Source organism: Phoenix dactylifera, chromosome 5 (genome assembly GCF_051530095.1).
Source record: "Phoenix dactylifera cultivar Ajwa chromosome 5, Ajwa_hap1_PhDact_Kaust_v1.1, whole genome shotgun sequence".
Taxonomy (NCBI): domain Eukaryota; kingdom Viridiplantae; phylum Streptophyta; class Magnoliopsida; order Arecales; family Arecaceae; genus Phoenix; species Phoenix dactylifera.
Genome location: NC_143194.1, coordinates 19,753,477 through 19,766,445, shown reverse-complemented (window position 1 = coordinate 19,766,445; position 12,969 = coordinate 19,753,477). Strand labels below are relative to the sequence as shown.

Genomic DNA, 12,969 nt, shown 5'->3' with positions numbered 1-12,969 from the left:
GAATGCTAGTTGTCTGTTATTTAAGTATAGCATGTAACTATGATGAACAATATTATGTATAATGTTCTTAACAAAAAAAAAAGGAATAATCCTTACCAAATAAATATGGAAAGAAGAAAACAGGATTGATATATGGAGTATTTATAGTGAAAATAATTATTAGTTATAGTTGTGGAGTTGTTGGGCTTCATTTTCCTGACCCACAACGTTCTCACCAAATATACTTTGGATTCAGAGAACCCACGTCTATAGCCAAGCATAACCTCTCCATTTTGCATTCATTAGCCATCTGCGATCAAATTCTAAGAAACTAACTAACTCAGTGTCAAACTCTTAGTAACACAATTGTGCATCGACAATTTCACATTCTATTCTCAAGGAAGAAGAAGGCAGGGCTCACAATCTATAATAAGGTGGACTAAGATAACCATTTAAATCAATTTTCTTGGAGAAGCTCCTAAGCATGATTAAGATTGTGTTTTGTGGTGTGAATCGAAACCTATTTGCCTCGTAAATAAAATTCAAATCATATAAGTGTACATCATGTTTGTTAAAATTTGCTAGAAGACATCAAATAGGTTACAATGTTTTAAATCCTAAAGGCATGACATGATTTAAAATAAATCTTTGTATGAGTCAGAAAACTAGCTTGGGATCGAATTTTGTCTTTATTAGATTCCGGAGATTAGGGATATTGGTGGAAAGCTACACCACTTTGCGTAGCCCATTTCCTCTATCCAGGAAAAGTGTCTCACATATCTTTGTACCAAAAATTCAAATAAAATTATATGCAAAAATTACTTATATACCCTTGCAATTTATGACCAGTTTCACTTAGTACCTTTCAACTATAAAAAGTTTCAAAATGGTCACTAAAGTAAATTAAGTGGTTTAGTATGATCCTGTTGTTCGTCTTTGTTTATCTAGGCATACGAAATTTCATGATACGATGGTTATGTAAGATTTTTAGAACTAAAATACTATTTTATGGCGACACTTCCTAATGATACTATCTATTTGGTACCAATTAGAAGGAAGTTAGAGATTGGGTTGTAATAGCACAGCTCTTTGGGCCAATAGGCCGGCTTGAGAGGCCAGGGCCCGCTAGCATGGCTGAGCATGATCGGAGTCTTCTTCCCTCTCCTGATCCCGGTGGAATCCTAGACTTTCAGGGCAATCCAAGTTCATCTAGAACACTAGGATTTCTTCTATTTAAGATCCTCCTCCCCCTCTATTGGAAGCCATCACCGATTCCTCTAAGCATCGCCACCAACCTCGAGTTCCTTCTTCTGAGTCTCTTCCTTGGATCTTTGCCAGAGAAGCCGTCAGACGACCTCGCTGGACCAAGGTAATTGCCTTACGCCTCCTTCTCTTTCTTTTTTAGGTTTTGTAGCTGCTGCTATCTTTATTAGGCAAATTGTTGAGTGTTCAATCCAAAATAGGGTGCTCTATTTCGGTTGTCTCCTTTTCTTATTCATTGTCGTTGGCCGCCGACATAGGCCGATGATCGCCCCCTCCCAAGACCTCCAAGGTCTTGTAGCCGTCGATCAAGGGAATTGGCCATGATCTAGGCCAAGTTCATGTGGATCTTTTCTTGCTCTTCTTGATTTTTTTTATCTCCTCTTTTCTATACCAATTGACCACCATCGTTGAAGATGCTGTGGCGAAGGGTCCACCCAGGGCCGTGTTCATGGCGGCTCAGCTGTCGGTCCTTTGGCTGACAGACACTACCACAACCTTTGACATTGTGGTTTCGGTACTAGGGTGGAAGTTCCCCTATTTCGCTAAAGAAGAAGAGGGGAAAGAAAGAAAAAGAAAAAGAAAAAGAAAACAAAACAGAGAGAGAAGAGAAAGTTCAGCTTCTCTCTCTTATCTCTGCTCTCTTTTCTCTCTCTTTCCCACTTTCTCTCTCTTGTTCTCTCTCCACAAAGTCTTTCTCTTTATCTGGACTTTTTTCCTCTATGGTTGATTGAACTCCGTACGTACGATTCTCAGTAATATTAGATCGGTAAAGAGTCCTGATCCAAGGTCATCAGGCGACATGTCAGCCTCCACCCTAGTCTTTGCCAACACTGCTAGATTTGATCACCTCCGAACTCCGTTGAACCATCTATGCCCTTGTCTAAGCATAATTCGATGAAATCATCCTAATCAGGCCGACTCGCATGTTAGACACTTATGCTTGGTCAGCCCTATGAAGATGTTGGAATTTAAAGTTTTTATTTTTGAAATAATTATGATAAAATTCTAATGTAAAGTATAATTTTAGAATATTAGGCTATGAGAAGAATTTTCGAAATTAATTGGATCTATTAGTTGGATTGCATTTGTAAGGTAAGTAATGATATGTCTTTTTCTAAATTCTTCATTTATATAATAGTATTTTTACATCGAATAAATTATTAATGAATTTATATGTGATTTATGAATTTTACGAGATGGTGAATTGAATGAAAATAGATATATAAATTGGAGTAATATTTTTCAGACTCTTGTTAAATTATTTACTATTCTTACATCATTTATGTATATTTTGATTGGATTATGATATAACTATTATTTTATAAAAAGAATTTTGATGTGTATCAGATTTGAACTCTCAACCTGACTATATTCTGAACCCTGACAATTGAGGGTTATGCATCGACACTCTGACTATTATGAATTTTGGCCCCACACAAGATATAAATGTAATATTCTGGACCACTCCATAGATTATAAGTGTGGTATTTTGGCCCACTCTGCAAGATATAAGTATGGTTCTGTTTCTGACCTTGCCACAGAGTATAAGTGTGGCAATGTTAAAGGCTGTTGAGTTAAATGTGATTTGTTTCGATTCAGATTTATGATTATATATACGAATATTTGAAAGATATAGATTTTTCATGGATTTGTGTTCTAGAAACAAAATTGATTATGTCTTTATATCGATTTAGCATAAATTATATTTATATTTTATGTCATTATATGAACTGTCTAGTTAAAGTATTCATTGCTTATTGGGCTATCTAGCTCATTATACAATTTCTAACTATTTTTATAAATATGAAGAATTAGTTCGACCCGAGATTTTTCAATATGGGATAGCGACTAGAAAAACTATGGTACAAGTTATTTTAAATTAGATTATTTAAATTAATGTATTACCTTAGACTAATGTTAGAATTGTGAGATATTGTAAGTTGAGTTAGTTAATGAAATAAAGATTGCATATTAGTAGTTTAAATTGTTTTGCTGTATATTTATAATATCATGTTGAACTGCCTTCCATGCTTGTAGGAGAAATTTTATGAGTGTGTGGTGGTTGCCGTGACCTCCGGCTCACGATCTCGGGTCGGGGACATGACATGGGTACATATATCCATTCTTCGTGCAAGTAGGCCGTTCAAACCTAGTCTCCAATAACTGTCAATTTTCGAGGCATCCGGTCTGCTTTTACAATTACAAAGGCAAACCCCAATCGACGCTTCTATGGATGTTCGTGTACAAGGTGAGCTGATTTCCTAGCACAATCCTCCGACTTCTATACTTGGACTCAACTTTGAAGCTCATAATTCCTTGTTATTATTAGTGAATATGAGATGCAAGAGAAAGAAGATCATCAACAATCTTTTTTAATGGAACAAAGAAGCTCGAGGGCTCGTTTGGTTCGCGGAAAAAGAAGGGGAGAAAGTGTGGTCAACAGGAAAGTAAGAGATGTCTCTTGTTTGGTTGGAGTTTTTAAAAGAGAGATGAAAAAGTTGTATTCCCGTGGGAATATAATTTCCACGTTTTATGAGAAAGTCTTTTCCATTAGAAAAATGAAAAAAGTTACTTTTTCGTGATCCAGAAATCGAAACATTTTTATTTTTTTCTCCAAAAAGCCCTCAGTGATCCTTATTTGATTCAAAGCATTAAAGACCTAATTTTTATTAAGGGTATAATAGGAATTACACATAACTTTTTTAGAAAAGTGGATGATCAACCAAACATAAGCACTTTATAAACCTGTCACTTTTCTATGGTCAACCAAACATGCCAAAAGTATTTTTTCAAACATCCTCTTTTTAGGAATCTGTTTCTCATGAATCATATTCCTATGAGAACAAATGCTTTGAGCGAACCAAACGAGGCTCTCATCTGGTGTGTGATGGTAACATAGTTGATTGCTGGGGATTTTCTGGATTTCAGACGGTATCATTGTTGATGGATGTGCTAGAAGGTAGATTGTGACTCTTTCGATGAGTTGAGATTGTCACGAAGGCATAAGGTATCCAGGTAATCTGTGTAATTAGTAGAGACTGTCATGTATTTTAAGAGAAGAAGGAAGTCTATGGGATTCATATGCCGGTAATCATATAACGCAGTGCAATTTAGCTGAAGTCATAGTAACGTCACTTGCAACCCTCAACGTTTACATAGGTTTTACTTGCATCTTTCCAACTTTTGTCATAGCTCCCATATATTACCGTATATAATGACTGTTTTTATCTTTTAATATTTTTTCGATACTAAAATATGCTTATTTACTATAATCACGTGCAATCGCTGCTCGTCTTTTAAATTAACCAGCAAAAATTTATGGACGACAGAGGAGGCCCTCGGCAGACCATTGGCGAGGATACGGTCCCCGTTTTTCCATTCGTTGAACATTCCTTCAAACACTCGACATGCACTCCTTCAGACGTCTCCTCTCCTTCTCTCTATCTCATCTCCGCCTTCCTCCTCCCTTCTCCTCCTCCTTCTCCCCTACTTGCTTAAGCCGAGAAGTAGCAGTACTAGGACGAAGGCCTCTCTCCACCCGACCACCCTCCTCGTCCGCCGCCACCGGCGACGACGACTGGAACGACGCCTGGGAGACGGCCTGGCTCCCAGAGGACCCCTCCGCCAAGGATCGCGCCCCATGGGAGCCCGACCCTATCTCGCCCTCCGCCGCCGCTGCCAGCCTCCCCTCTGACATCGATGCCGAAACCAAGGCCTTCGTCGCCGAGATGGACGAGCGATGGAGCGAGAGGCGGGCTGCCAAGAAGCTCCAGCAGGGGGGTAGCGCCTTCGAGCGGGTTGAGAAGAATAGCAAGAAGGCCGGAGATGATTATAGGGTCAGGAAGCAGAGGATTCATGCCGGGCTTTGGATGAAGGAGATCGAGAAGATGGAGGAGGCCAAGGTGGGGGGCTCCAATCCCAATGATGACATCGACCGCCTCCTTGATTCCTGCTCCGAGTATGTGCTCTGATACTGAAAATAAATTTCAGATTTGATGGTTATAGTAATTGTTTCACTCCCTTGGGATCAAGTTTCAAGAATTGGTTTCTGATTCATGAAGTTTAGTGGTCTTAAGATTTTCGCTTATGGCTACTCGTTTATGTTAAGGATATAATTTTGATTCAACAACTAAAGGAGGGAATTGAAAGTTTTGTTTGGATTTTATAGAAATTAAATTTTAGGCTACTCTATGGAGTCTTGCTCTAAAAAAAAAGCGTTTTGTTCAATAACTGAATGATTTATCTTAAGTTTTTATTTTTGGGCTTATAGTTGTTAGAGATATTAAATCCTAGCAATTGTTGGTGAAGTAGGATATGGCAGAATATATGAAGTTTGAAGTATTCAGTAGAGATTAATGTTAGTGTACGCATTAACGCATAGTATAGAGGTTGCAGAACAAGTAAAGTTTTTAAGCTTACTCACTGCTGTCTTTTGATTGACTTCTCTTGGTTTTTTATCAGATTAACTTGTACAAATAAATGATAATTGTGTCTGGTGAAAATTCTATAGAGGAATGCTGTTAGATATACTGGACTTTGTAATTTGATAATCATTTGCATGGGACTTGCAACCAATACATCCCTGATTTTTTTCATTGAGAATCCATCAAGCGCATGCAGGTTAGTTTACTCCCGTGTGTCTTTTTTATACAAATTAAATAAGAGGAATGGACAGTTTACATGGTTGAGCGCATGAAAGCAACTAAACATGTGTGTTTTGTGCTTTAAAGACAATTTCTACTCAAATGAAGCAAGAGATGATGTTGCTACATCAATGTTTTAGCAGCTAATCAATTAAAAAGTAGTTCTCTTCAAACACTTTTGCTTCATGATGTCTTATTAGAACTGATATAGTGTTCTATAATGTTTTCAGGCATGGAGATAATCAAAATATGCCAGAAAATGTCAATGTGCAACTAAGACTGTTGTGTTTGTTCGCTTGGGGTTTATTGTATCCATTCTGAAACCAGAAAGATTAGTTAAAGGTCCCTTTGAATCCTTTCAGGGTGTCAGGTGCTTTGAAGATTGATTTAAATTAACTAGTATTAAACTTGCTGACGCAATTTTTTAATGGTTTTTTAAGCATTTCAATTTTTCTTGTCATAAAGGCTTCGAGTTAGCCTTGAAAACCTTCTTTTCATGAATTAGAGCTGGCAATTTTAGACTGGAAACACATTAGAGCATGTTACATAGTTTGTGGGAAATTTGTTTTAGTTTTTTGGATTTAGGTTTTTGTAATTTTGTTCGTATCTTGCATGCAATCAAGGTCCACTAGCCTTCTTTTGATTCTTCTTTTCTCTTCTTGTTCATCTGAATTATTAGTGCTTTCCTGTCTGCTAAATCTTTGCTGCAGTGGCATGCTTGCTTGCATTCTTGCTAACCTTTCTCTGTTGCCATTGACATGTAGGATATTTGATGCTGGTAACATGGACCTGAATGATTCCAAGATTCCTAGCACTTCCGAGTTTAAGACTAAACCTGATGGGTGGGAAACAACATCTAGGAGCCAAGATGGGAGCATATGGGAAATATCACAGAGGGAAGAAGATATCCTCCTGCAAGAATTTGAGCGCCGAATTGCTTTCTGTAAATTCCAGGTGCACAATATGTTAACCATCTTCCCTATAATCTTGATTCTAAGCGGAATTTTTTTTTTTTTAATATCATCAAAAGCTTTGTCATATTCTCTCTATATTTTGTGCCTCTGCAATCCATCAACCTCATCATCTTATAATTTACAATCTGAAGTCTCTCTTTGCATTGCATGACTTTTGTTAGAAACGGACATGGTCAATGTCACCCTTCAGAATTGCTCTCTGAACTTGTGTTCTACTTGTCATGTCTTACCGTCATTGTGTATCTCAGTGCTTACAAATTTTTGATGCTGTAATGCAGATTGCTAGCTTCATCAAGACTCACATATTTAGTCGAAGGAGGCCTGTAGATGGTTGGAAATACATGATAGAGGTAATAGGCCCTAATGCCAGGAGAGGGAAAGGGAGTGTCCAGAGATTGCCTAGTCTCACTGATCCATCCACCCAGCCTTACAAGGAGGAGAAGCCAGCTATTGGGCGTAATCTAACCTCCTTTGGTGGGAGGTAGCAGTGCATGCCAGTTTAATCTCATACTCCCAAGAGTAAGTCACCTACCATTAGCAAGAAATCCCAATCCTTTTCGTAGATCCTTATATTGATGAGAACATGAATTATGTGTTGAGCAACATGTATGGTGATAAGTAGAAACAATTTCTGAGTCAAAATTTTTGCAACTGCACTGGCAGCCCCCAATAGATGCTTACCTGGTTTATTATGCGGCTCCATGGTGTGTTCTCTGTGTAAGCACTCAAATTGGGACATGGGAAACACCAGCAGGTAATGTGGAGTCTAGACATTGATCTAAAGTACCGGAAATTAGTGATGCAGAAAGCTAGATGTCAATCAGGATTTTCTGAGCACTATTGCAATGCAGCCCTGATGCTTTGTTTTTTTCTTTTTTGGTCTTTGTGGTTTGTGCGCGTTATTGTTGTCATGTCTCTTTTGCAGCCTATTTTACTTTCTAACTTTTTGAACAATACTCACACCCGTTATATCCGTTATATGTGAGTTACCGCCGATGTACCAAATATATATATATATATATATATATATATATATATATATATATATATATATATATATATATATATATATATATATAAACAGGATTTTCTGAGCACTATTGCACTAGAGAAAGAGAGAGAGAGAGAGGAGGAGGAGAAGGGTTGCCGGTGAGGAGGGGAAGGGGTTTTTGGAGGTTTCATACCTTTGGGCGCTAACTCATACCATGGCCGATTTAGCTGGAGAATGATCTATTGCGAGGGGCACTGCAAGACTAGCTGGCGCGGGCACAACTGAACCTGCAGTGCCTCAAACAGCCGGTAAATAAATCATCCAAATCCCATAGTCAGAGATGTATCGTGAGCCCCACAATGTCCGCTTTGCAACAGACATAAACTGCAACCCAAGATTATATGATTTAGGTTCTGTAACTGTTGGGGGGAAAACCCAAGTCATGCCTCCTCGGGGGCGCTCGACCAAAGAGCGTCGACCAGAGAGGCGCTCGACCAAAGAGCGCCGACCAGAGAGCGCCGACCAGAGAGGCGTTCGACCAAAGAGCGCCGACCAGAGGCGCTCGACCACAGAGCGCCGACCAGAGAAGCAACCCCGCCACAGGACACTCCGCTAAGCAACCAGCTCGGCTCGGCACCCGTGCCGGACCCGTGCCTTAGCCAAATATCCAATCTCCGCCTAATCCTCTAAAGGATCTAACAACTAAATACATGACTCCACTGCAATCCGCCATCATCCCTAAGTCATCAAGGCACGTGATCTCCGCAGGCCTTCGGCACGCCCTATCATTAATGCATGAGACCCTCTTAGGCCCCCGATGCACTCAATCATTAAATGAACACGGCTCAAGACGATCTCCGGATCACTGAACCATCAAAGCGTATGGCTCTCCCTGACCACCGGTTCACTCAGCAATCAATGCACTGGCCATCTACGAACCCCAGGCCCACCACGCCCGGCGGTTCAACCACCCCAACGGGTCCGATCAACCGTGACAGCTCCCTGATTCTGATCTGATCCGGCCTTATTCTCCACAACGCCATTAATGAGCATGATCGTGCCCAATTATCACAAAAGAGGACAAATTCCCCTGTCACCTCCCAGGTAACATAATATCTTCCTATAAAAGAGAACCTGGGGGGAGGAGAAAAACAACACAACAAGACAGAGACACAGGAACAAACATTCTCCTCCTTTACTCCCCACATATTAGCCCCCTCTGACTTAAGCTTCGGAGGGCCGGCGCCGGAAAGCCCGGCCACCGGCTTTCTTGCAGGATTCTTCAGGAGGACGCCACCAGCCGACGCGCCGCCACCCACTGTTCCGGCAGCGGAGCCCCTCCCCTCTCGGTTCGCGGCAGCCCCCGGATTCAATTTCCAGCAACAGTTGGCGCTAGAGGAAGGGCCCGAGTTGCTGCCATGAAACTAAGAAGGGGCTTCCAATGCCTCTCGACGTCCTCCACCTAGTCCTGGACACTCTGTCCAGAACTCGCCGCCTCCGGCCGAATCAACTCCTCAAGTTCGGCCGGAGCAATTTGATGCCCTGGTGCAACAGGTGCAGGCCTTGGCCGCCGCTGTCCAAGGCTTGCAACCTAGGGGCATCCCGATGGCACCGCTCCCTCCGGCTCCAGTTCAACCGGAGCCTCCTACAAGCGGACTTCCCCTTCAAGGTCAGGACTCTCAAGTCCAGGCCTCCCTCTGGAGAGAACATCCAGTTAGAGGCCCTGGTGGCTGGCCACAACCCTCGGAGGCTGAGTCGGTTTCAGGGCAACTTGCACCAGAACGAACCGCTGCAGCGATCTCCCAGAATGATGAACTCGACAAGAAGGTCGAGAAGCTGGAACGCCAGATCCAGGCACTCCACGGAAGGAAACCGGGTCCAATTTCCAGCAACAGTAACCAAGTGAAAATTATAGAAACTTTCAATTGTGTCGTGCATGCACAACATGGCTGATTAAAGATAACTGTTGCCTGGGTGTGACAACTTTCCAGTGCGCCATCCTATCACACGATCCCAACTTTGGACTGGACAGTCTTCCAATCATAGCCATTTGTCATCGGCGTAATGGCCAAGATAGACCACTCCACTAAAGCCCGAGATTGGAGACGATCCGAATCCCTCGGCATCGGCCATGTACTGCAGGCTGCCCGCAGTGGAAAACGGACCTAAAACTGCGTCGTGTTACAAATAAATGGTGGATGATGCCAATTGCACCGCCACTCGTCCAACCCACTCCGAAGCACCAAAGCCTGCTCTCCAGGCTCCTCAAATCATGCAAGCAAACCTCCCAACTCCGCCAAATCCATGCCCACATGATCAAGACCGGCCTCAACCTCCTCCCCTTCGCCACCAGCAAACTCCTCGCCGCCGCCGCCCTCCTCGACGCCCCCTACGCGCGCTCCATCTTCGACCGCATCCACACCCCCAACCTCTTCAACTACAACACCGTCCTCCGAGCCTACTCCATTGCCCCCAACCCAGCCGTACAGGAAGCCCTGCCTCTATTCAAGTCCGTCAAAGCCCAGGGGATCCCTTTGGACCAGTTCTCCTTTATCTCCACCCTTAAGATATGTGCCCGTTGTTTAGCCCTTGAGACCGGCCGGCAACTCCATGGGTCCATCCTTAGGTCTGGATTCCAGCTTTACCTCACCGTAAGGAACATCCTTATCCATTTCTACTGCGCTTGTGGCGGGCTAACCGGGGCTCATCAGTTGTTCGATGAAATGCCTCAGAGAAGAGATGCAGTCTCCTGGAGTGCGCTCATTGGCGGGTATCTCCAGATATCGCAGCCCGGAAAGGTGATGGGTTTGTTCAGGGAAATGCACGTCAGTGGTTATGAGATCAATGCTGCTTCGATTGTTAGTGCTCTTTTGGCCTCCTCCGATGCCTGCGGTCGCGGAGGTGAATTGCTGCATGGGTATTGCATGAAGGTTGGGCTTTGTTCGGACTTGAATGTGGCAACGGCAATAGTGACGATGTACGCGAGAACTGGATGCATGGGTGCCGCGAGACAGGTCTTTGACGTGATGCCGAGAAGGGATTTGGTTCTGTACAACTGCATGGTGGATGGGTATGCTAAAGGAGGACTTGTCGATGAATCCTTGGCTTTGGTCCACCAGATGAAGTATGAAGGAGTGAGGCCGGATGCAGCAACCTTCGTAGGATTGCTTTCAGCTTGTGCCTCCTCTGGAGGTCTGGCAATAGGCCGGCACATCCATGAGCATGTCAAAGAGGAGCGTCTGGAGCTGGATGCTGCTCTTGGAACTGCGTTTGTGGATATGTATTCGAAATGTGGATGCCTTGACAAGGCAACTGAAATTTTTGATAGGATGCGAGATCGAGACGTGAAAGCATGGACAAGCATGATCTTGGGTTTTGGAGTTAATGGCCGGACAGCTGCTGCTCTCCAGCTCTTCTATGAGATGGAAGAGAAAGGAGTGAAGCCAAATGAAGTCACCTTCTTGGTAGTTCTGAGTGCTTGTAGTCATGGAGGACTGGTGGAGGCAGGGAAGGAATTGTTCGAGAGAATGGTTCAAGAGTATGGGTTATCTCCAAGGATGGAGCACTATGGATGTATGGTTGATCTCTTGGGCAGGGCAGGGTTGTTGGACGAGGCATACGAGCTTATAAAGAGCCTTCCTTTGAAAGAGGATGCAGTAGCATGGAGAGCTTTACTTGCGGCATGCAAAATCCATGGAAATATCGAGCTTGGAGAAATGGCACAACAGGCTTTGGTACCACTCTGCGATGAGCAACTGACAGGCTCGATCCTTCTATCCAGCACCTATGCCCTTGCAGGGCGGTGGGTAGATGTAGCACGAATGAGGGATTTAGAGGGAGAGAAGATGATGGACAAGAAGGAACCTGGATGCAGCATAATTGAGATAGGTGGTTAGAATGTGGAGCATACCGCAAACTTGGCAAGTGTGCTGAATCTTCGTTGAAAGCATTTGTTGAGATTGAAATGCTGATAAGAAAAGTCAAGCCTGCAACACATCTATAGACTTTTGGGTGGAAGACAGGGATTGCTGATCAACAGGCTCGAGTTAAAGGAATTTTTCATCATAAGCAGAGGAAGTTAAGCAACCATAAGTAAAGTTGATATTCATTGTTCAATAGTCTTGGCATACACATGGAACAAGATATCCTTTAACTTATCAATTGTCATGGCAGCCAACTGATAATGCTGCTTTACACAATAAGCTCCAAGAATAATTGGTATTTGTATTCATTGCTTAAAAGAATTTTCTTTTTCAGTTGTTCCATTATAAACATACTTGTTGGCAGATCTATTTCCTCAGAAAAAATAAGGAAAAGAAAAGAAAAGGAAAAGAAAAACTTTGTTCAGTGTCTTTTGATAATTGTGAACTGGTTGTAACCCAGCAGATGCCTCTCTCTCTCTCCCTCTCTTACCAAACTAAAATCTTAGAAACATACCACCATAAGCCTCAGCTGAAAATATAGAGGAACTCAAAAGTAAGCACATTGGTGCCCTCCCTGTAAATGTGAGAGGCCTTTAAAATCTGAAGAACATTCTTGAATTGTCAAATGTGTCTCAGCAATGGAAGTTGTTGAGGACTAGCTGACCCCGGGTTGTTGATCCATTGAATCATAGCGTACGAATCGCCTTCAAGCCAGAGTTCAGCGAATAAATGAAGACTGCAGCACAGAGGCCATGCCATGCAGCATAGAGTTCTGCTTCTGCGATAGAGCTAGTCGAAGGGCTCTTTGTTCTGAAGCCCGTTAGGTAGCAAGCGCATTCCTCTGCTCTCAAAATGGAACCGTTCGACTTGAAAGCGAGGCAATGGGTTTTATAGTGTGGGTTGTGTCAACCCCACTTCTTTTATCCTCCCTCTTTTTTTTTTATCTTTTTTTTTTTTTTGCTGAAACGGAAGTATTATACTGAACGTGTATGGATACGGATACAACCTAAAAAATCAAAAAACAATGCATCACGGAGAGCACTAGGCAGCTCCGCCTCACCCTTATCCTCTTCAAGTCAGATGACAATCCTCCCAACCCCCTCCCCTTGGGGGAGTGTTGTTGAAAGACGATTTTGATCGGTCTGCGAGGAAATCTTCAACTGGAGCAGGCTTTGTAATAAGGGAGCACAGGATGG

The 12,969-nt window shown here is 42.6% G+C and overlaps 2 protein-coding genes across 2 annotated transcripts; both read left to right on the top strand.

Moving 5' to 3' along the window:
- The first annotated feature begins 4,557 nt into the window (after positions 1–4,557).
- Positions 4,558–7,707, top strand: LOC103716798 (mucin-like protein). The gene is made up of 3 exons (XM_089930710.1): positions 4,558–5,200; positions 6,650–6,839; positions 7,138–7,707. Exons 1-3 carry the CDS (start codon positions 4,650–4,652, stop codon positions 7,342–7,344), a joined length of 948 nt encoding a protein of 315 aa, XP_089786836.1. The 5' UTR covers positions 4,558–4,649; the 3' UTR covers positions 7,345–7,707.
- Positions 7,708–9,748: 2,041 nt separating this feature from the next.
- Positions 9,749–12,197, top strand: LOC103716799 (Pentatricopeptide repeat (PPR) superfamily protein). The gene has a single exon (XM_008804965.5). It carries the CDS (start codon positions 10,049–10,051, stop codon positions 11,744–11,746), a length of 1,698 nt encoding a protein of 565 aa, XP_008803187.5. The 5' UTR covers positions 9,749–10,048; the 3' UTR covers positions 11,747–12,197.
- Positions 12,198–12,969: the final 772 nt, after the last annotated feature.